This window comes from Cetorhinus maximus, chromosome 15 (assembly GCF_964194155.1).
Source record: "Cetorhinus maximus chromosome 15, sCetMax3.hap1.1, whole genome shotgun sequence".
Taxonomy (NCBI): Eukaryota; Metazoa; Chordata; class Chondrichthyes; order Lamniformes; family Cetorhinidae; genus Cetorhinus; species Cetorhinus maximus.
Window position 1 is genome coordinate 58224626 of NC_135893.1, and position 21378 is coordinate 58246003.

At 39.9% G+C, this 21378-nt stretch overlaps 1 protein-coding gene across 9 annotated transcripts in view; it reads right to left on the bottom strand.

Annotated features, from left to right (window-relative positions):
• Window positions 1-21378, bottom strand: part of LOC144690709 (trinucleotide repeat-containing gene 6A protein-like) — a 248042-nt gene that overhangs the window by 127351 nt on the left and 99313 nt on the right. For all 9 annotated transcript variants that reach the window (XM_078558471.1, XM_078558467.1, XM_078558472.1 and 6 more), the window contains exons 3-4: window positions 3502-3592; window positions 1806-1827 (exon numbers count right to left, since the gene is read on the bottom strand). In XM_078558471.1, the coding sequence (XP_078414597.1) occupies window positions 1806-1827; window positions 3502-3592 (113 nt within the window). The remainder of the gene's footprint in view (window positions 1-1805; window positions 1828-3501; window positions 3593-21378) is intronic.

A 21378-nucleotide genomic window follows, 5' to 3' on the forward strand; every position in this document is an offset into this window, starting at 1 on the left:
GCTAGATATTTTGAAAATAAATTACTAATTTATAGTTGGTGTAGATGAGCAGTTTATTCACTGTCCGGATCCATGTAGGAAATCTGACTCTGGCTTCAAAGTAAGTCAGGCAAATAGGACCACAGTACAACTTTAAGTTATCAAAAAGCACATTTAAAACCACTTAGCCAGGGTAATCTCTTGATTCACAAAGGTGATACATGTTTGGAACAACCTGTCAGGTAGGTAATAGAGATAAAAATATCTGAGATTCAAAAATACAGTTAGATATTGTAATGGGACAGTAGGAGTACCAGAGGAGTGAATTTCAATGCTAGAATTAAGAGTACCAGAGGCAATCGCAATGAACTATCCTTCTAATCCTTCTCAACCTGTTTGCAGCCTTTGACACTGTTAAACCACAGCACCCTCCTCCAATGTACCTCTGCCATTATTTGGCTGGTGGAACTGCTCTAAGCTTGGTTCCATCCTTATTTAGCTAATTGTCGCTAGACATATCAATCACCTGTAATGGCTTCTCTTCCTGCACTGCTACATCTGGTGTCCTCCAAGGATTAATCTTTGGCCCCCTTCTATTTCTCATCTGCGAGCTACCCCTTGGCAATACCATCTCTATCTCATCACAGCCTCTCTTGGCCCTCCACTGTCTCCAATTTGTCACACCGATTGACAGAGAATGTTGAGCGAGCAGACATTTCCTTCAACTAAATATTGGAAAAGCTGGAAATCATTGTCCTTGGTCCGCAAACTCCTTTCCCTGGCTACCATTTCCATCCCTTGTAACCATCTTTTGCTGAATAAGACTATTTACAACAGGCTTGCCCAACCAGCAAGCCCCTCAATGGAGCCCCGGGAGCCACTGTTCAAAACGTGGGTAAGGAGGGAAGACGATTCCTGCTACTAGCCTAGTAAAGGCAGAATCAGACATTGCTGCAATCATTTTGGTGCAGTAGCCCACGGAAATTCTTTGTCTCTGCTCACAGATGAAAACTGACCATAGCATGTTTTCCCAGGATGGGGTGACTCCAGGTTTGCCACCAGGCACTCAAGTCATGACCTCCACTGTAATCAATGAAATCATTGAAATTGCAAAGGTTTCTCCATGTCGTAGACACGACTGCAGCAGCCTGAAGGCAAGCACAACTAATATAATGGATTTTTGCTTAAGTAAATGGATCGACATGAAGAAAAGTTATGCATAATTTGTTTTCTCTGAATACACAATATGGAAGGTAGGGAGAGGGCACTTTGAACAAAATGTTATTTGAATTTATAAAAGAATAACGAACCAAAATCGTTCACCAGCATGTTACTCAGCAAAAAGAAACAATTACTGCTTAGTGCTGAGCACATGGTACAGTGGCATAGCTTCACTTGCAGTTTTTCATTTGGAACTTGCAAGTTCCATGTACAGATTATGGGCATTAGTGCCTTCCGTGATTTTTTTTTAAAACCTAGTTGTAGTTAAGTTTTTAAAGGTGTTCCCATTAGATTATGTTGATTGATCATTTAACACTGAACCGGAACGGCCACATGGCTTTGAGGGTAGAACACTGCTCCCAACCTCCTTTGCTGGTAACCTCCAATTTACTTTGTCATCTCCCTATTCCCTTCTCCTAACAGCAACAACAAACCACAGCACTTTAAACTCATTGTGAACCATAATACCACATAGTGAAAGTATTATGCAGACACCACTAGCCCTATTTAGTCAGAAAGCTAAGTTACATAGCAACACTACCAAAGAGATACAGTAAAAACTAACCAGAAAACATACAATAACCGAGCAACAGAGGTCATCTTACCTTTGTTTTTTTGTTCAATTGCCTGTAACAAAAGAAAGCCGGTCAGTATAAAAATAAACCTTATGCCTAAATCACCAAAGCAGCTACATAAATGGATTATGCCCTCTTGCAAAAAACACATCCTATAAATTTTTTTAAATCAAAGACACTTTACTACAAAAACTTATGCACCACAGCCAACTGATACATCAGAACAATTGCAGAAACAAATTTTCACAGTAGTACATTTTCAACAAAAGCAGATATTTATTAGAGAGAGACACCTAGCAATACACATAGGCAGACTTCTAGTTGTTAAGATGCATTCCTACCCTCCCAACAATGCAAATGAGTCTATGAATATGTTGAATTAAGACAGATACCATAAAAGGTGGGCAATTAGTCAGTGATGTTACCATTGATATAGCAACCAGGTTTCCTCATTGCACAACAGCACCTAGCCAAAGTAAAGGTGAGTGATGTGTGCAGATCACTCTTCAGAAAGGAACTGTTAGAGAAGCTTTGCCAGACTCTCCTCAGGTCCCATCTTGTATAGCGTATTCCATTTTGTAGTTAATAGCTTCTGGACAGGCAGGGTCTGGAATGCATCCAAAATAAACTTCATGGTCCCGACATAGCTGGTACAAGCTGGAATCAAAGATAATTTTCCACTCTTCTGACCTGCTGGTAGATAAATCCATCAAGTGCTTCTACCCTTTCTCACAGATGTAAAACAGCTTATGTTATATGTCTTGAAGCCGACTATAAACTTAGATGAACGACGGCCATGGAGGTTGCACCCACTGATAGCATTATCACTACAATCTTAAATCCCAGCTACAACAGCAACTACCACTTCAAAAGTGCTTTATCACTGTAAAACACTTGGGACATCCTGAGGTCATGAAAATCACTATATAAATGCAAGTCTTTCTTTCATTACTAGTTAATGTAAACCAAGGGTAAAAGTCATGGAAGAGTTAGAATGTAATGACGTGGATTTGAGTATAAAACAGGACCAATGTGATGCAAAATTGGATTGCGAGTTGGCCACAGATTAGTGCTGATAACATCCTCTGCATCACTGGGTGCCGTTGTCTGAGTATTGTTTCCACTAATAAATCTGTAAGCAAGAGTCTCTGCATCAAGACAGCAGCTCCAAGCTCACCTCTAATATATCAAACAAGGGTAGTTCAAATAAATATAAAAACACCTCAAATGGGAGTGGGTTAGGTGTGTTTGTATAGGTATGTGGCATGGCACCAGCTTATTTGAAAGGCTATCCCTTAAAATGTAATTTTAAAAATCTTCCTAGTACATGGGCAAGAATTCCTGCTTCCTTCAAAGGGTAGAGTACATGGAGTGTCCTATAGATGTTTAGATCTTCACAATTAGATGGGATCATTAATTGGTGGGGTTGGGGTCCTTACCTGTCAGGATACAAGTACCATGTAACCCTACAGAAGTGCACGGGTGTGGGGGCTGTGCGTGTGCGCTTGAGAAAACATTGAAATTTTTCTCCAAATCAACAGAATAGCTTTCGCCTAAAATGTCAGAGCTTTCCAATAAAAATGTTACTTCAAGTTGCATCCTTCACTGCCTACCCCACAATTATGCACCAGTACTTTGAATATCCTTAAATATCTTTTGAGAAAGGGTGTATTTCATTTGAGCATTATGTTGCTCCTTCAAAAGTAAAGGACAATAAATACTGTACCTTCTTCAAAGCGGCTTCCTTTTTTTTCTTGTCGTCTTTTCTCTTTTTCCTTTCTTCCATCAACTGTTCTTCCTTTTCTTGCACTCTATCCCTTTGGAACAAAAACAACAAGATTCAGGGTGCGCACACACTACCAAGATGCATTATCTGTTGGTTGCTGGAATAACAGACTTGATCTGACATAACTGGAAAATAGGAACAGTTCTGTCTAATCTACTTATGGGATTACCCTTACATTAACCTTTCAATTAGTAGCTCATAAAACATTGTACCTATATGTAACAGGGCACTAGGCTTCAGAATTCAATCTGTTTTTAAAAACATATTGCTCAAAGTACCTTGATTTTACAAGTCCTTCTGAATCGCCCAAGTTATTAGAATGGAAAAATAAGTCTACACTAACATATGCACGTTTCTAACCAAATAGCTTTTATCTAGGCTGTATGAGCACAAACACATTCTGGGGAATACAGCATTGCTTGGATTTAGTGTCTCAAAAATAAACTAGCCTAACAGACAACTGAAACATTTCTTCAGGTATTGGAGGATGATTGGTCTCTTGGTGCCACTCTTCATTGTTTCCATTTACTATTAATAACCATTGGGGTGTGCAAGGCCAAACCCACCAATACAATGGCCTGGTCTGGGAACACTTGTACCTTCAGGTTGAAGAGTTGAGGAAAGTTGCACTTACAACTTGACTTTTCCCTACCATTGCAAAAGGATCCTGAAAAGCTTTGGGTGAACAGAATTCAGCAAATATTCTTATTTTTCTTCCCCCTCAATTGCAGTTCTCTGGCCATTGATTGCCGCTAATGTAAGCCTGCCAACTCCCCTTGCTTCAGCTGTTGAGATAATCCTTTCTCATGCATTATAAGAGCTGCCACTGTATGTGCCTCCCCCCCCCCGCCATTTGCACGGTGACCGCAGAATGGTGCCAGGCAGCTATAGGAACAATGCAGACTGGCACCAAGAGACCAATCATCCTCCAAAACCAATCACTAAAACAAACTTGCTTTGAGAAAGCTAGATGAAGGGAAAAGGCCCATGGTGCAAGGTATTGCCAAAATTGTACAATCACACATTCTATTAGAAGTTTTCAGACTACATCATAGACCAGAAATCCTTACAGATATAGTGGTTGAAAGATGTTTATTGAATTGTGCCAAATTAGCAAATATAATTGAGAGAAATGGATACCACCATGCTTGCTGTACAGTGCTCCAGAATTGCTGGTTTGAAGCGATTTTGAAAGCATTTAGGAAAAGGCTCTTACCACCACTGCTGTAATAATTTAAGTTCCACTCCAGCAAGGTCATGATTGGAAATACAGGGCTATGGCAAAAAAAATTTCATCCATATCACTACAGGAAAAGGGAAATTCCACACAACGTCAGTTTATTGCTGTCTTTAACATAATGAGGGAAACAAGGGGAGGCAGACAGTGAATGCATAGATTTCCTTTTATGGTGTCAGCTTGGCCCTGTTAGTAGCACTTTCATCTGCAATGCAAAGCTGTGGGTACCAGTTCTACTTCAGGGCATGAGCAATTATGTGGATCTACACTGCATTGCGTTATTGCATTGTCAGAGATGTTAAACTGACCTAGGCAGTGGACATAAAATATCCCATGGCATCCCTACTCCAGGCAATTACAACCAAGGAAGGCCAATCAAGCCATTTTTATCCATTGTCATGTCAAGAAGGCATGAAGGGGGAAAAAATGAAAAGAAATTTGTTTCTGTTCCATATTCTGTTTAAAATTTTTTTAAATGAGCAATTGCTGGGCTGATAAAATGACCACAGCTAGTCACATGCTGGTAGTTCTGTAAAATTTTTCCTTTTTTTTTTAAATTCATGGGATATGGGCATCGCTGGCTAGGCCAGCATCCATTGCTCATCCCCAATTCCCTTGTTCAGGGGGGCATACTTTAAGAGTCAAGCACATTGCTGTGTGCCTGGAGTCACATGTAGGCCAAACCAGGGAAGGACAGCAGATTTTCTTCCTAAAGGGCATTAGTGAATCAGGTTGATTTTTACAACAATCAGCAATGGTTTTATGGTCATCAGACTTTTATTGAATTCAAATTTCACCATTGCCATGGTGGGATCTGAACTCAGGTCCCCAGTGCATTACCACGGTGCCACTGCCTCCCCCTGAGCAATTATGAGCAGTTCCAATGGGCAAAGGCGAACTCATCAAGCTCCTGGAACATGTGAACACTTCAGCCAAGAACACAAAATGCAAGTAGACAAAACATCTGCCCCAGCCAGCACTGGACAAAGGCAGAGCTATTTGTGACTCATCTTCAATGTTGTGCTAACAGTTCTACAGTCACCTGCTCAAAATACAATGGGTTTTAACGAGCAGGCCTTAAGATACATTAGCTGAATGGCTCGACCGGAAACCACTTTGTCACATGACCTAGACTGGAGCTGTTTGAGTTACTTTAACTATACAGCTTCTGGACTGTTTTCACTTGCCGTTTAACCTCAGAGATAGCAGGACTCCAGGATATAGCAGCCTGCCTCTGACCTCCGTCTCTCTCAAAGCCTGGTCTCCAGAAAGAATCCTACAGTTCACCTACAAAGTGAACTAATTCCCAGAACACAAGCATCCTCACCTGCCTCAGCCTTCAACCAAACTCCTAAAAAGACCAGGACTTCTGCCAGACAAAGCCAGCTGAAAGAACCTTCCTTGGACAGTGACTTAATGAGCTCTGGACTCATGTGAAACAATAGTTCTTTTTTTGTGGTCTTTGCCCTGTACCTCTTTCTTTCCCATATTTCTCTTTCATTGTGTGAATGTACCGCGGTTATGTAGCGACACACCCTCCCCGCGTTTTGAGTGTGTGTAAAATAAACTAACCCTCTGATTTCACCCTATATCGAGTTTGCTGCGGGGTTAATAGAGGACAGGTTCACCCCAAAACTGAAGGGTGGGGGGGAAGAAAACGGCACCACTTATAAAGGGGGAAATCATGAATCAAAACCACTTTTCTGTTTCCGGATGGTGGCGAGGGGGAAAATCAGGGCTGTTTAAATTAAACCCCTTCCTGTCTGTAACACCATGCACCCAGAAAGATCCATAAGTGCAACCATTGCAGTGCCCAAATTATTTCTTCAATGAATCCAAGGTCTTTGCTTTCAGTACTCTATGCAAAGGTCTGTTCCTTACTGATCACCCTGTGGGAAGAACACCCCAATCAGTTCTAAAACAAACCTTTACTAATTTGAACTCATGTCTCCTTATCCTGCTCAAAGTAATTCTGGATTCATCCTTTTTTTAAAAATTCATTTAACTACTTCAACTATCTTTTTTAAAAATTCACCTCAGTTGCTTTTCAAAATCAAATGCCCACATTTCTCCAGTCTTTCCTCAAGATCTCCCAAATCCAAGGATGATATTTGAGGCTACTCTTTGCACTCCAGTGCTTGAATGCTTTGGAGATCAGAACTAGATGAAGTATTCAAGATGCAGTGTGACTATCACATTACACAATTTGATTTTCTGACTTGTACTAGTTTTGCTGATTTTCTACATTTGGCGGATTCAACTCAAGTCTGACCAAGACTCTCAAGCCACTATTGGTTATGTCCTTACCTATTTTATTATAAATCATGAAGTACTGATGCATGTATTTTTCCTTCCCTTTTTATTCTTTCACGGGACGTGGAGGTCACTGGCAAGGCCAGCATTTTTATTGCCCATCCCCAATTGCCCTCGAGAAGGTGGCAGTGAGCCATCTTCTTGAACTGTTGCAGTCCATGTGGTGTAGGTACACCCACAGTTCTGTTAGTGACTGTCAGGAAGAGATATTAATGTAAATAATGTTATTGGAAATTTTTTTTTTTAAATAGTCTGTGTTAATTGGATTAAAATCAGCTAGTCTGGGGGATTTGATGGATAGTAGTTTTGAAATATAAACAGAGATAGATGGTACATTTGTATTTTGTTGAACAGAGCATTTAAAAGTAGGAGATCTTGCACCTAGCTAGGAGACACCAAGCACTGTTTATATTATGAATAAAATTGGTACTATAAAAGGGGTTTTATTGTTAGAAGAGGTGGAGTTCAAAGGGCCTGGTGATACAATGAGAATTTGCATTCAAAGGGAAGGCTAGGTATAGTCTGATGGGAGTTTGTATGCAGGTCAGAGGCATGTAATATCTAAGCAGCTGTAAAGCTACAACTGTCTGCAAAGGAACCAAATTGAAAAGAACCCCATTTTGAATTCATACCGTGAAAATGCTTTGCTTGGTGTCTGGTTAAGTTGGTTATTGTTCCCTTAGTGGAGATTAATTTTGGAATTTATTAAAAGTTATGATAGTGGTAATTTGTAGCCATGTGTATGTGTTTAATTTGTAAATTAATAAATGGCTCATCTAGTTTGATATAAAAACCTCTATGATGGTCTTATTCCTTAATTTAGAGCTACAGCTCAAAACATACCAACTGAAAATATAAGTTATGACAATTATTTAAAGTTTCCCTCTGGGATTTTAAATAACAGCCTTTACCAACTGCTGTGTCATAACAAGGACGATGGTCCAAGATTTTGACCCAGCGACAGTGAAGGAACGGCGATAATAATTCCAAGTCAAGGTGGCGTGGGGCTTAGAGGGGAACTTGCAGATGGTGGTATTCCCATGCATTTGCTGCCTTTGTCCTTCTAGGTGGTAGAGGTTACAGGTTTGGAAGGTGCAGCACTTTATACATGCCCGCATTAAATTCCCATCTGCCCACTTATATATTTTGTCCAACTAGTTCTGGAGTTCAGTTCACTCCCTTAACCAACAGAGGCAAAAATATTAACTGCTCATTAACTTATTTGTGGCACCTTGTGTATGTTGGCTGCTGTTTTAGCCTGCACAACAATGATGGCACTGAAAAAAATAATTCAATGGCTGTAAAGTGTTTTGGGATCGCTTGAGGATGTGATAAACACTACAAATGCAAGTTCTTCCTGTCTATCATTTAGGATTATGAGACTGTTCTGTTCAGCAGAATATGATGTCCCTTACCTCGCTCTTTCAATCCAGGTGCAATAATGAAAGTAATGTTTCTTTAAAAATTAATTTGTAACTCAGTTTGGGGATGTGCAAATCAGACTTATTTCCTAAGTTTTCAGCTGGGTGTTAGAGCTACACCACTGGTCCAGTCCCCCAAGGAAGGGAGACTCAGTGACGATTCCCACTGCAAATGGATGCCAGGCAAGTACTGTCAACTTAATCTGCTCTGGGGATAGGAAGGGCGTGTGAGTGCCCCCTGAGAACATGACTAGGGGCAGATATGTAGCTCCCATGGTAAAATAGCCTTCCCAACATTCAAGGTCTAGACCACATGTGATAGCATAGATATGTAACCACAAATATCCTTTTTACTGGATATCCCCTGGAGGTCTTGTGGCTCAGCAGATAACACCCCTGCCTTTGAGCCAGAAGCTTCAGGTTCAAATCCCACTCCAGGACTTCGACCATGGAAGGAGTGTTCATGACATGATTCAAACAGCTTGATAATAGGCCTAGTCTAATCCCTCCTACACTTCCCCACTATTTCCCAAAGGGGGAAAGTGTGAGAGGGGATACAAAACAAAAACTGGAAAGTCCAATCATTTTTAAGAAAACAGGCAGGATATTAATCAAGTACACACTTGCCATTCCTTAACTGCATGGCATACATACCAATCGCACAACACAAGTGTGCACTGATAGCACTGATTAGTGTCTGCACAAAAGCCGTTTTCACTCACATCAACCATAAAGCTAATTCCATCAGGAATGAAACAAACAAGCCTCCATTGTCACACTGGTTCTGATTCAGGTTCTATTTACACTAACTGTAGCATCAGTGTGAAATCAAACCACTTACTGAGAATCAAAGACTTTGGATACCAGAGCAATCTTTTTGAAATGTGCATCAAGTAAAAAAACACGACAAGAAAAAGTGTCAAGTTTTATAATAGAGTTTAAATTTTACATATACACTGGGGCCCCACGATAATGTGGTCCACACAGACAATCTCGAGACCACATTATAGGTGAGAACACGTTATGACAAGATCCTTTCAAAAGCACCAAGTCAGTACCCAGAATAATGCAGAACCACAGATAAATTGATTACAACTTCTAACAGATAAACCATCAAATTTGTTGCAAACAAGACTTCTGGGAACAGAATTTAAATGTACAATCCGATGACTTAAATCCACAGTTCATCAGGTCTTGCTTATACGGAGTATACAAAAACATTTTGAGTGCACACAAGCAAAATCATAGGTCATTAATTGAATGGATGGATGCACATTAAAGGAGTAAATTAAACTGCTCATATTTACTCCTCGCCTCTACTAGATGTTGGATGTTCTGAAGATGTGTCACACTTGCAGTTGATCTTTCGTTGGTTTCCAACCACCTCAGCAATTCTTCTAGGTAGTGGATGACTATATGGAATGACGGGAGTGGCTCAGACTTGGCATTATCCTCGTCATCTTCTTCAGCTTGCTGAATGCTTTGAGGGCTTGGATCTGTTATACAGTCCAATATTTCATCATCTATCATCATCTCTAATAGCTTGTAGGTTGTCGATATTCAGCCATGCATTGTTGCCAGTATCTAGATCAGCTCCAAATAAGGGCCCTGTGTTGTTTAGATCGTGGGCACTGAACTTATAATAGTCCACAATTCGATTCTCAATTCTCCTTGTCCTCCCTGTTGATACTAGTGATACCAGGTTCTCTGGGGGTGGGTATGCAGGGCAGATGCCAAGCAGCAAGGTGGCCTTCTTTGGTAGTTTGTTCCAAATTGTTTTCTATGAGAGTTAAGAGTTCATGGTGGTCTTCAAAAATTGATGAAGTCATCTAGGCTTTAGCACTAGAGTACTGACATGGTGATGATTTTAGGTTTAGATAATGCAAGTGGCATGGTTTGTTGAATTTTTTGATGACGAGCGGACTCAGCTTATGTCAGCCAGTTTTGGGGCAGCAAAGGACTGGAAATCTCGTCTTTATCTAATTAAATCCAAGTCTTTTGTTGGTGTTATTTCCTTTTGCTGATGGCTTCCCTGCCAACATTTTCTAGTACAGGGCCATCTAGTCAGTTGTAGATCTGTTCTTCGGCGTATCATCCTTTGCCCAAAATCATCTTTAATTCAACGAGAAGTGATGTTGGGTCTAAATTGTCAGCAAACCATCGTTCTCCTTTTAAAGTAACTTGCAAAATTTTATGCAGGTTCTTGAATCTTGTAGCCATCTTTTCTTGGCTTAAAACTGTATTTGGATGCTGGTGTTTTTATTAATTTGTTGGCAAAACATTTTAGGCAGAGCTTGAACAACAGGACCAGAAATGGGAATGCCTTTGGCTCTCTGCTGGGTGATCCACATGTATACAGCTGTGTCGAGATGTATGTTGTTGGTATTCAGGGCTTGCTTTCTCGCTTGGCTACCTTCATCCATCCTAATTGACACCCTTCTCAACTTCCTGTTCATCATTAAGCCACACAAAGCGTTGATTCAGCGACTCCCATTCTTTTCAAAACAGATGCTTGCACAGCGTCTTCCTTGATCCAGTTGATTATTTTCAGCTTCTCGACAATGGTTAAGATTTTTTTTTTAGTGATTCAATGGACAATTTTATGGGTATCATTAAAAGTACAGATGGCCATATCCTAAATTTGACATGCATGTTTTACAGAGGAAAACAGTGTTCATATGTTAGGAAAATTTCATCGCTGCATCCCTTAAATTCTCATGAGGCTGCCACCTCATTGGCTGATTCAAACTCTAACTACATGCTTTATCAAAAATTTATTATAACAATGAAAATATAACCAATAATCCAGCAGTTAATGAACGGTTTTGTGAATATTATGTAGCATATTTATTTAAATTTATATTTCCATATGAAGTGTGCCCTGAAATTTAAAAATTTGACAAAGTTTAATTTTATTGAATTGCTTGTTGTGTGGCAACAAATTTAAATGAAAACTCTGGGATCCAAGACAGACCCATGAGTTCCAGGATATAGCGGGCCACGTCATAATGGGGCCCCAGTGTAGCATGATGGTCATTGCTGTGTCAGGGCTAAGAGAAGAAAAGTCTTTTCTCATGAGAAGCATGACTCTAGATCAAAAGTACTACAGGAAAAAAAATTGGAAACAAGGCATTATATTTAGGACTTCATGCCATACATATTGACCCACGCAAAGCCTGTTCAATAAAAAACATTTCCACCCCAACTGTGAATTGAAAGGTGCACATTTCGGAATAATTGGTGGGAGGAGTGAAATATTCTCCATGTTAATCCGTCACCCCAAAACAAGGATTAAACTCAGATGTAAGGAAACTAGAAAAATTATGAGCACTGATCATTTAAACAAATTTTCAAAAATCAGGTAAATGCCAGATTTGAGTGTACAGCTTAAGAAACTACCTGCTCACTACCAAAAATACTCAGTAAGAAATTTTGAAATTAGATTAAAACCAATTGTATGATGAAATTTTAGTTTATTAAGCTGCTCCTGGTGCCTAGTCACAAAGAAGAATAAAACCCTATATTATCTAAAACTGTATGTTTGATAATCGAGATGTGACCCGTATACTGTAATAACTGCTAGGCCTCTGGAGTACATTGAAAATGCCCTACATGCATGTTTTGGCCATGAGCGAACACATGAGCACTCTAAACTCACTGGAGACCACTACTGACAGAAATTTGGTGCGGCTCCATTACAATACTGTACCAAGCTCAAAAGTCCAAACCTTCTGCCTCTGGGGATCACTTTGCATACTTTGGAGCCTTGTGGGCCACTTTGAAGATTCAAATCAATGTTTCCATTAACCTACAAACAGACCTTGGAGGTGCTATTTTTGGCTTTGTCCACCAAAGGGGGTAGCAAAACTAGGAACTGCCCTAATCAGACTTTTAAGGTACCTGAAATTCAAACAAGTCAAACCAATGAGCAAGAAATAATTGCAAACAGAACTCAACTGCTAGGCTCCTTGGTCACCCTGTCAGCAATGTAGAATCTTGCTCACGTCACTCAATTCAATCACACAATCCCATAGACACAGCGGGGGGAAGCCATTTCCCCCTTCCACAGCCAGCTCCCAACTCAAGCCCTCCAATTCATCACTATATTTGCAACCTTCCATAGTATAAATTTGGTTTGGTCATGACAATGAGCCCTTAAAAAACTCAATTCACGATGGTCAGTACACCAGAGCTCAGCTAGTTGATAAAACTGGTATGACTGAACTATAAGGCAACTGGCATGGTGAGCTGTTGACTCAGCACATGCTGATCTCAATTCCTCTCCTCATTCAAAACAAGCCAGCTGAACACAGAAAAAGCCACAACTTATGAATAGTAAACAAAGAGTCAGTGAGGTTGTTTTGTTCTACAGTAATCTTGTTATAGCTCACATCAACTAGCTTTTATAGATATGTCTTGTATTGGAGTCTGGGTCATGCCCTTTAGTCTTCAGTATGCATAAGCTTGATGCCTCAAACATTTCTATTAAAATCACAAAGGGCAGAGAATGATACAAACAGCCACAAATCTCAAAGAAACAAAATGACAGAGCATGAACTCAATGTCATTTTACAGAAAAGACTTGCATTTGGAAGGCCCTTATTAACTGATAGGTAGTGGCTGGTGACACCAAATGTCAAACAGTAAGAAAGTTCAAGAGTATTAGAATAAACATCATAGAAATGGACCATTCAGCTCCATTAGTCTATGCGCCACTCGTGCTTCATCCCTTCCTTCCTCATCTAACTATCAGCATAACCCTCTGTACTGGAAATACACAGCTCAGCTAGTATTGTATAGAGAGAAGACAGGTTATGACATTTAGGGTTTACCTCAAAACGTTCTAATAAGGGTTACACACCTGAATAATCATAACCTGTCTTTTTTCTTTACAGGTACTAACAGGCTTGTTTATTTCAAATTTCCAGCATTCACAGCCTTCCATTTTTATGTAATGATGTGAGAAAACATTCATTGGACAGAATACAAACATGCACCGCAAAGCTAACACAAGATAGCTGGACTGAGGAACAGAGAACAGACAAACACTGGTTTGTTTGATGCCAAGTCAGGAAAGGCCCAGCCAGCTTTGAAGTGCATCTACAAGCCTATTAGTGACACTGACAATCTCCAACCTCATTTACACAATTCTGTCAATCATTAGCTCCAATAACTGGTTACCGTGACATTAGATTTCAGTAGTAAAGGCACCAATTGTGCACAATGTGCAGTTTCACCCAAGTTTTTATGAGTTCTAAATGTCAGCATGAGGCTGGCATACTCTCCGAAGCAAGCACAAGATAGCAGCTCATGACTTAACTACAGATCAAATCAGTGCAAGCTTGGGAATTTACTGAGGGAATTTTAAGGGTTAATGTTCTAAAATCTAGTCAAATTTGCACTTAACTTTAATGGTAAATTGTAGCCAAAATACTAAGTTTTTTTTGAGTCTTCACCAGGGATAAACAAACTCCCTGCTGGAGAGACCATTAGTTAGTTAATTAGGTAGCTGGTTCAAATTGGTTTCTCCATCCAGCAATGCCTGACACAGCTTTGTAGAATTTCAGCTAGTAAATATACGGGTGGCACAAAGACAGCGCAGCTCGAGACCAAGCACAGCCCAAGATTTTGGTTAGTGATGGAACTCAGTGCAAGGGAGGAGATGCCGTTCTGACCTTTTATAAAATCGGACTGGTCCAAGAGAGGAAGCTGGAGACCAGCAGCATGAAGGGAGGTTTGGAAAGTTAGAGAGAAAATTCAAGGCATTAATGCAGGGCAAAGATAACCAGAGTGCGAAAGGAAGGGGCAGGGCGTACAAACATGAGTGTACCCGCAAATAACGTCAGAGTAGGTAAAACCAGTAAAAGGTGGAATTAAAGGCTCTTTATTTGAATGCTCATAGCATTTGTAACAATATGGATGAAGTGATAGCACAAATAGAAGTAAATGAGTACAATATGATAGTCATCACAGAGACATAGTTGCAAGGTGACCAGCGCTGGCACCTGAATATTCAAGAATATTTGACACTTCAGAAGTACAGGAGGAACGGGAAAGGAGGTGGGGTAGTTGTGTTAATAAAGGGTGATATCAGTACAATAATGAGAAGTGATCTTGGTTCAAAAGATCAAGATGTAGCTTGGGTGGAGATAACAAATATCCAAGGAAATAAGTCACTGGTAAGTAGTTTATAGAGCCCCAAACAGTGGCTACACAGCAGGACAGAGTATACATCAAGAAAGAATGGGGCTTTGAAAAAGGGTATTGCAATAACCATGGGCGACTTTAATCTTCACATCGATTAGACAAATCAAATTGGCAAAGATAGCCTTGAGGATCAGTTAGTGTGTTTTCGGAACAATTTCTTAGAACAATACATTCAGGAACCTACCAGGGAACAGGCTATTTTGGACCAGGCAATGTGCAATAAGACAGGATTAATTAATGACCTCATAGTAAAGGATGCTCTAGGCAAGAGTGATCATAATATGATGGAATTTCACATTCAGTTTGAATGTGAGAAATGTGGGCCCCAAAACTGATGTGTTAAACTTAAATAAAGGCAATTAGAAGAGTTAGCTAAAGTGAGTTGGATACATAGGTTAAAAGGTAAGAAGGTCTTAAGGAGATATTTCATAACTCTCAACAAAGATATATTCCATTGAGGAAAAAAAGGCTCCACCAGAAGGTAGCACCATCTGTGGCTAAGGAAGTTAAAGGTGATATCAAATTGAAAGAAAAGACGCACAATGCTGTGAAGATTAGTGGTGGCCAGAGGTTGGGAGGTCCGAGAAACCAGCAACGGATGACTGAAAGAATAAAGAGGGAGAAACTGGGGTATGAGAGAAAACTAACAATAAATATAAAAACAAGCAGTAAAAGCTTCTGCAAGTATATAAAAAGGAAAAGGGTAGCTAAAATGAACATTGATCCCTTAGCGGGCAAGACTGGGGAATTAATAAGGGGAAACGAGGAAATGACAGAGGCTTTGACCAAGTATTTTCTATCTGTCTTCAGAGTAGAAGGCACAAAGTATCCCAAGAATAACAAAATCAAGAAACAAATAGGAAGAAGGAACTAAACAATCTCTATCACTAGAGAAAAAGTAATGGGAAAACTAATGACCAGTCCCTTGGAACTGATGGCCTGCAACCTAGGGCCTTAAGAAGTGGCTGCAGAGATAATGGATGCATTGGTTATAAACTTCCAAAATTCCCTAGATTCTGGAAAGGTCCTGGCAGATTGGAAACCCCCAAATTTAACACCTATCTTGAACAAAGGAGGGAGACAGAAAGCAGAAAACCATAGGCCACTTAACCTGTCTGTCCTTGAGAAAATGCTACATTATTAAAAGGCAGAACATGTAGAAAATCATAATACTATCAGGTAGAGTCAACATGGTTTTATGAAAGAGAAACTGTTCGACAAATTTATTAGAGTTCTTTGAGGAAGTAACATGTGAGGTGGATAAAGGGGAACCAGTACATGTGGTGTACCTGAATTTCCCAATGGCATTAAATTAAGTACCACATAAAAGGTTACTACAAAAGATAAAAGTTTATGGTTTTAGGGGTGATATATTAGGGTGGATAGAGGTCTGGTGAACTAACAGGATAACAGCTTTCCTAATTACCTGCTGTGCCTGCATACTAACCTTTTGAGAGTCATGCAGTAGGACACCCAGATCCCTCTGAATCTGAGCTGCGCAATCTCTCGCCCTTTAGATAATAAGTTTCTTTTTTATTCTTCTTGCCAAAATGCACCATTTCACATTTGCCCACATTATACTCCATTTGCCAGATCTTTGCCCACTCACTTAACCTTTGTTCTTTTGTAGCCTCCTTATGTCCTGTTCAAAATTTACTTTCCTATCTATCTTTATGTCATCAGCAATTTTCACAAACATACCTTCAGACCCTTCATCCAAGTCATTTATATAAATCATAAAAAGTTGAGGCCCCAGTGCTGATCCTGTGGCACATCACTTGCTACATTCTGCCAAACCCAGTAAAAGACCCATTTATGCCTACTCTGCTTCCTTTTAGCTAGCAAATCTTCTATCCATGTTACCCCCAACGCCATGAGCTTTCATTTTCCGCAATAACCTCTGATGTGGCAACTTATCAAATGCCTTCTGGAAATCCTAAGTACAGTACATACACCCCAGCTCGACAGCATGTGTGACTCAAAGGGCTCCAATAAATTGGTTAAACATGATTTCTCTTTCAAAAAAAGATGCTGACTTTGCCTGATTGCCTTGAATTCTTCCATGTGCCCTGCTATAACATCTTTAATAGCTTCTAATATTTTTCCTACAACAGATGTTAGCCTAATTGGTCTGTAGTTTCCAGCTTTCTGGGAGTTATATTTACTATTTTCCAATCTAATGGAACCTTGCCTGAATTTAGGGAATTTTGGAAAATTAAAACCAAGGCATCAACTATCTCAGTAGCCACTTCTTTCAAGACCCTAGGATGAAGTCCATCCGGACCCAGGAATTTATCAGCCCACAGCCCCAACAATTTGCTCAATCCTGAGTTGCTGCCTCCCTTCCATTTCTTGATTTACAGCTATTTCTGGGATGTCACTTGTACCCTCTATAGTGAGGACCGATGCAAAATACATGTTCAATTAATTTGCCATCTCCCTACTTTCCATTTTCAATTCCTCTGACACACTTTCTATAGGGCCAACGCTCACTTTGTTAACTCTTATCTTATTTAAATATCTATAGAAACTCTTACTATCTGTCTTTCTATTTCTAGCTATCTTTCCCTCATACTCTAATTTTTCCCTCCTTAGTGTTTTCTCTATTCATTGTTGTTCTTTATGTTCTGTCCAAACTTCCGACCTGCCACCCTTCTTTGCACAATTATATGCTTTTTCTTTAAGTTTGATACTGTATGACTTTTTAAATTAACCACGGATGGTGGGTCCTCCCCTTGCAATGCACCTATTCTGAAATATCCCTTTAAATGTCTGCCACTGCATCTCTATTGGCCTATCCCTTAGCCTCATTTGCCAATTCACTTTAGCTAGTTCCGTTTTCATGCCCTCTTAAATGCCCTTATTTAAGTTTAAAATACTAGCTTCGACACACTCTTCTCTCCCTCAAACTGAATGCAAAATTCAATTACATTCTGATCTGTGCCTTCATTATCAAGTAATCCTATCTTGTTGTACAATCCCAGGTCTAGCATAGCCTGCTCTCTAATTGCCTCCAGAACGTGCTGTTCTAAGAAACTATCACGAAAACATTCTATGAACTCATCTACACTACGTCTGGCCATCTGATATTTCTAGTCTATATGTAGATTAAAACTCCCATGATTATCGCTGTACCTTTCAGACAAACTCCCATTATCTCTTCCTTTATACTCTGTCCTGCTGTGTGGTTACAATTAGGGGGCCTGTACACCGCTCCCACAAGTGACCCAGGGTAATGCTCTGGGGACCCAGGTTTGAATCCCACCATGGCAGATGTTGAAAATTGAATTCAATAAAAATCTGGAATTAAAAGTCAGATGATGACCACGAAACATTGCCGACTGTTGTAAGAACCCATCTGGTTCACCAATGTCCTTTAAGGAAATCTGCCGTCCTTACCTGGCTAGCCTACATGTGACTTAAGACCCACAGCAATGTGGTTGACTCTTAAATGCCCTCTCAACAAGGGCAATAAGGGATGGACAATAAATGCTGGCCTAGCCAGCAATGCCCACATCCCATGAACAAATTTTTAAAAGTGACTTCTTACTTTTATTATTCCTCATCTCAACCCAGACCGCTTCTATACCCTGTTTTCCTGAACTCCGGTCATCCCTCTCTAATGTACTAATGCCATCATTAATTAGCAGAGCCACCACTCCACCTTATCCTAACTTCCTGTCCTTCCGAAATGTCACGCACCAATATTTAGGTCCAAACCTGTCATCCTGCAGCCATGTCTCTGTAATGGCAATTAGATTGTACTTATTTCCATTTGCGCTGTTTTGTTTCGAATGCTATGTGCATTTAGATCCAGAGCCTTATCTGTTGATTTACTCTTAGATTTGTACTCTGTTCCTTCCTGTCCTACAAAACACTTGGATGAAGGGACCGACTACATTGTAGTCAATTTGTTGATGATATGAAAACAGGTGGGAAAGCAAGTTGTGAGGAGGACACAAAGTCTCTAAAGGGACATGGATAGGTTAAGTGAGTGAGCAAAAATTTGGCAGATGGCATATAATGAGAGTAAATCTGAGGTTGTCCACTTTGGCAAAAAGAATAGAAAAGCAAAATATTATTTAAATTGAGAGGCGCTGCAGGATGCTGTAGTACAGAGCGACCTGGGTGTCCTTGTACACGGATCATTACAAGTCAGCATGCAAGTACAGCAAGTATATTTTTTATTTGTTCACAGGATGTGGGCATCACTGGCTATGCCAGTATTTATTGCCCATCCCTAACTGCCCTTGAGAAGATGGTGGAACCTTCTTGAACCGCTGCAGTCCATGAATTAGGAAGACAAATGAGAACGTTGGCCATTATTGCAAGGGAGTGAAGTACAAAAGTAGGAAAGTCTTGCTACAACTATACAAGGCACTGGTGAGACCACACCTACAGTACTGTATACAGTTTTAGTCACCTTATTTAAGAAGGGACACATTTGCATTGGAAGCAGTTCAAAAAGGTTCACTGGGTTAATTCTTGGGATGTGGGGTTTGGCATATGGGGAAGGGTTGAGCAGGTTGGACTTATACCCATTGGAATTTAGAAGACTTGAGAGGTGATCTTATCGAAACATATAAAGGTTGAGGGAGTTTGACAGGGTAGATGCTGAGAGGATGTTGTTTCTTCTAGGGGGATCTAGAACCAGAGGGGTCATGTCCCATTTATGACGAAGTTGAGGAGGAATTTCGTGTCTCAGAGGATTATTAGTCTTTGGAATTCTCTTCCCCAACGAGCAGTGAAGGCTGGGTCATTGAATATATTCAAGGCTGAGTTAGACAGATTTTTGATTGACAAGGGAGTCAAGGGTTATGGGGGTTAGGCAGGAAAGTGGAGTTAAGGCCACATCATAGCAGCCATGATCTTGTTGAATGGTGGAACAAGTTTAAAAGGCCAAATAACCTACTCCTGCTGCCATTTTTAAAGTTCCATCATGTCTTTTCAGGTTTTGCTCAGACAGGCAAAGGAGAAGGCAGTTTTTAAAAAGTTTACTTAAAGTTTCGATTTCAATATGGAAACTCAATTACTGCAGGTCCAGTTCAAGATCTTTTAAATTAATTGAGAAATCATTTTATGAATGAAATATTAGAAATTCAAATCAGCTGTGAGGAAAAGTATATCAAAAATATTGTACTGATGATGTAGGGATCCTGAAAAACAGATGCCCTTCTGGAATTTCCATCTTACCAAAATATCTATTGACCCGAACCACAAACCTTTCCTTCTCAATCTACTCACTTTATTCTGATACATATTGAATTGGTTCTTTGTAAGGGCTGCCTTGTCTTCTGCCATACCTCTACTCAGTGCTTAAAATGCACTTTAATTGCATTCACTGTTTCTCTCAAAATTGTAAATGCTTAGCAACCATTACACATACAGCAAAATCTCAAAACAATGGGATTGGTTACTCTGTCACTAATCATGCTGGTTTAGGGCAGAATGTTGGCCAGGAAATAAAATTTAAGAAATAGGAATAGTCCATTCAGCCCTTCAAACCTGTAAAGTCAATATTATGGCTGATATTCAACCTCAATTCCACCTTCCCACCCTACAACTGATATCCTGCAATTCAACAGAAATATTTTGGAAACTTTGGTTATCCATAGCTCCAATACATTTCAACCATAATCTTGTTAAATCCAGATGGGGGAGGGAGCAGTAAAAAAAAATGTCTTGCCAGTATATGCACAATATCATTGGGAAGTTGCAGCACCTCATTGCTGGCTATGTAACTTCAGACAGGGAGGAAAGATCCAGATTTAACCAGGTTAGGGTATAAATATGTTGGAGCTACAGAATACCAAGAACTCCAAAATATTTCCATGTTGAATTGCAGGAAACCATTCCAATTGCAAACAACTTAATGAAAAAAAATCCAACTTCAGTTCTTAAAATAAATGCAATATTCCTGCATTCCTGTTCTGCAGTAAAATAAACTGCCATAGGGCTCACAGCCTCCTCCTACGTATCCTGCGATCAAGACATCAGCCCAGATTATGGGATTTTTAAAAAATAGTGCCCATAATTATCTTCAGATAGCACTACACTATAATTTGTGTAATGGATGCTTTTGCTGGTTTAATGAATTAATGAATATTTAACTGCTGGAGCCCTACAATCACTGTAACAAACTGCTGACCTGTTAACCAACTTGGGTCACTGGGTTCTACAACACTGCACTATGCATCTCATTTTAGAGACTTCAATCTGAGCAGAGAACTGTTTCAGTATTTACAAATCTGATCCTCAGTCAGAAAGAGAATGGTTGTGCAAGGTGTGTGTGGGGTGGTGGGACGGGGCACTGAGGGTGGTAGGAAAGGAGAGAGCAAGGCTGCTGTTGTAAGACCTATGCAAAATACTGGTTTCATTTCTTCAAGAATGTTAACTGGCAATTAAACACAAATGATTTTTTTGATTAAAAGGCAATAAACTTCACTCCACATCATAGCTGTAATAGTACACTGTCCAGAGTGTATCTCGATATGTGCAACAAGGAGCCTCATTTGACATTCTAACTAACGAAATAGGGATTCAAATTTCAAGATACAAAGCATATCTCTCTTTCAAATCAAAAACAAAAACAGAATTACCTGGAAAAACTCAGCTCCACACCCACCCTCAACTTCTCTC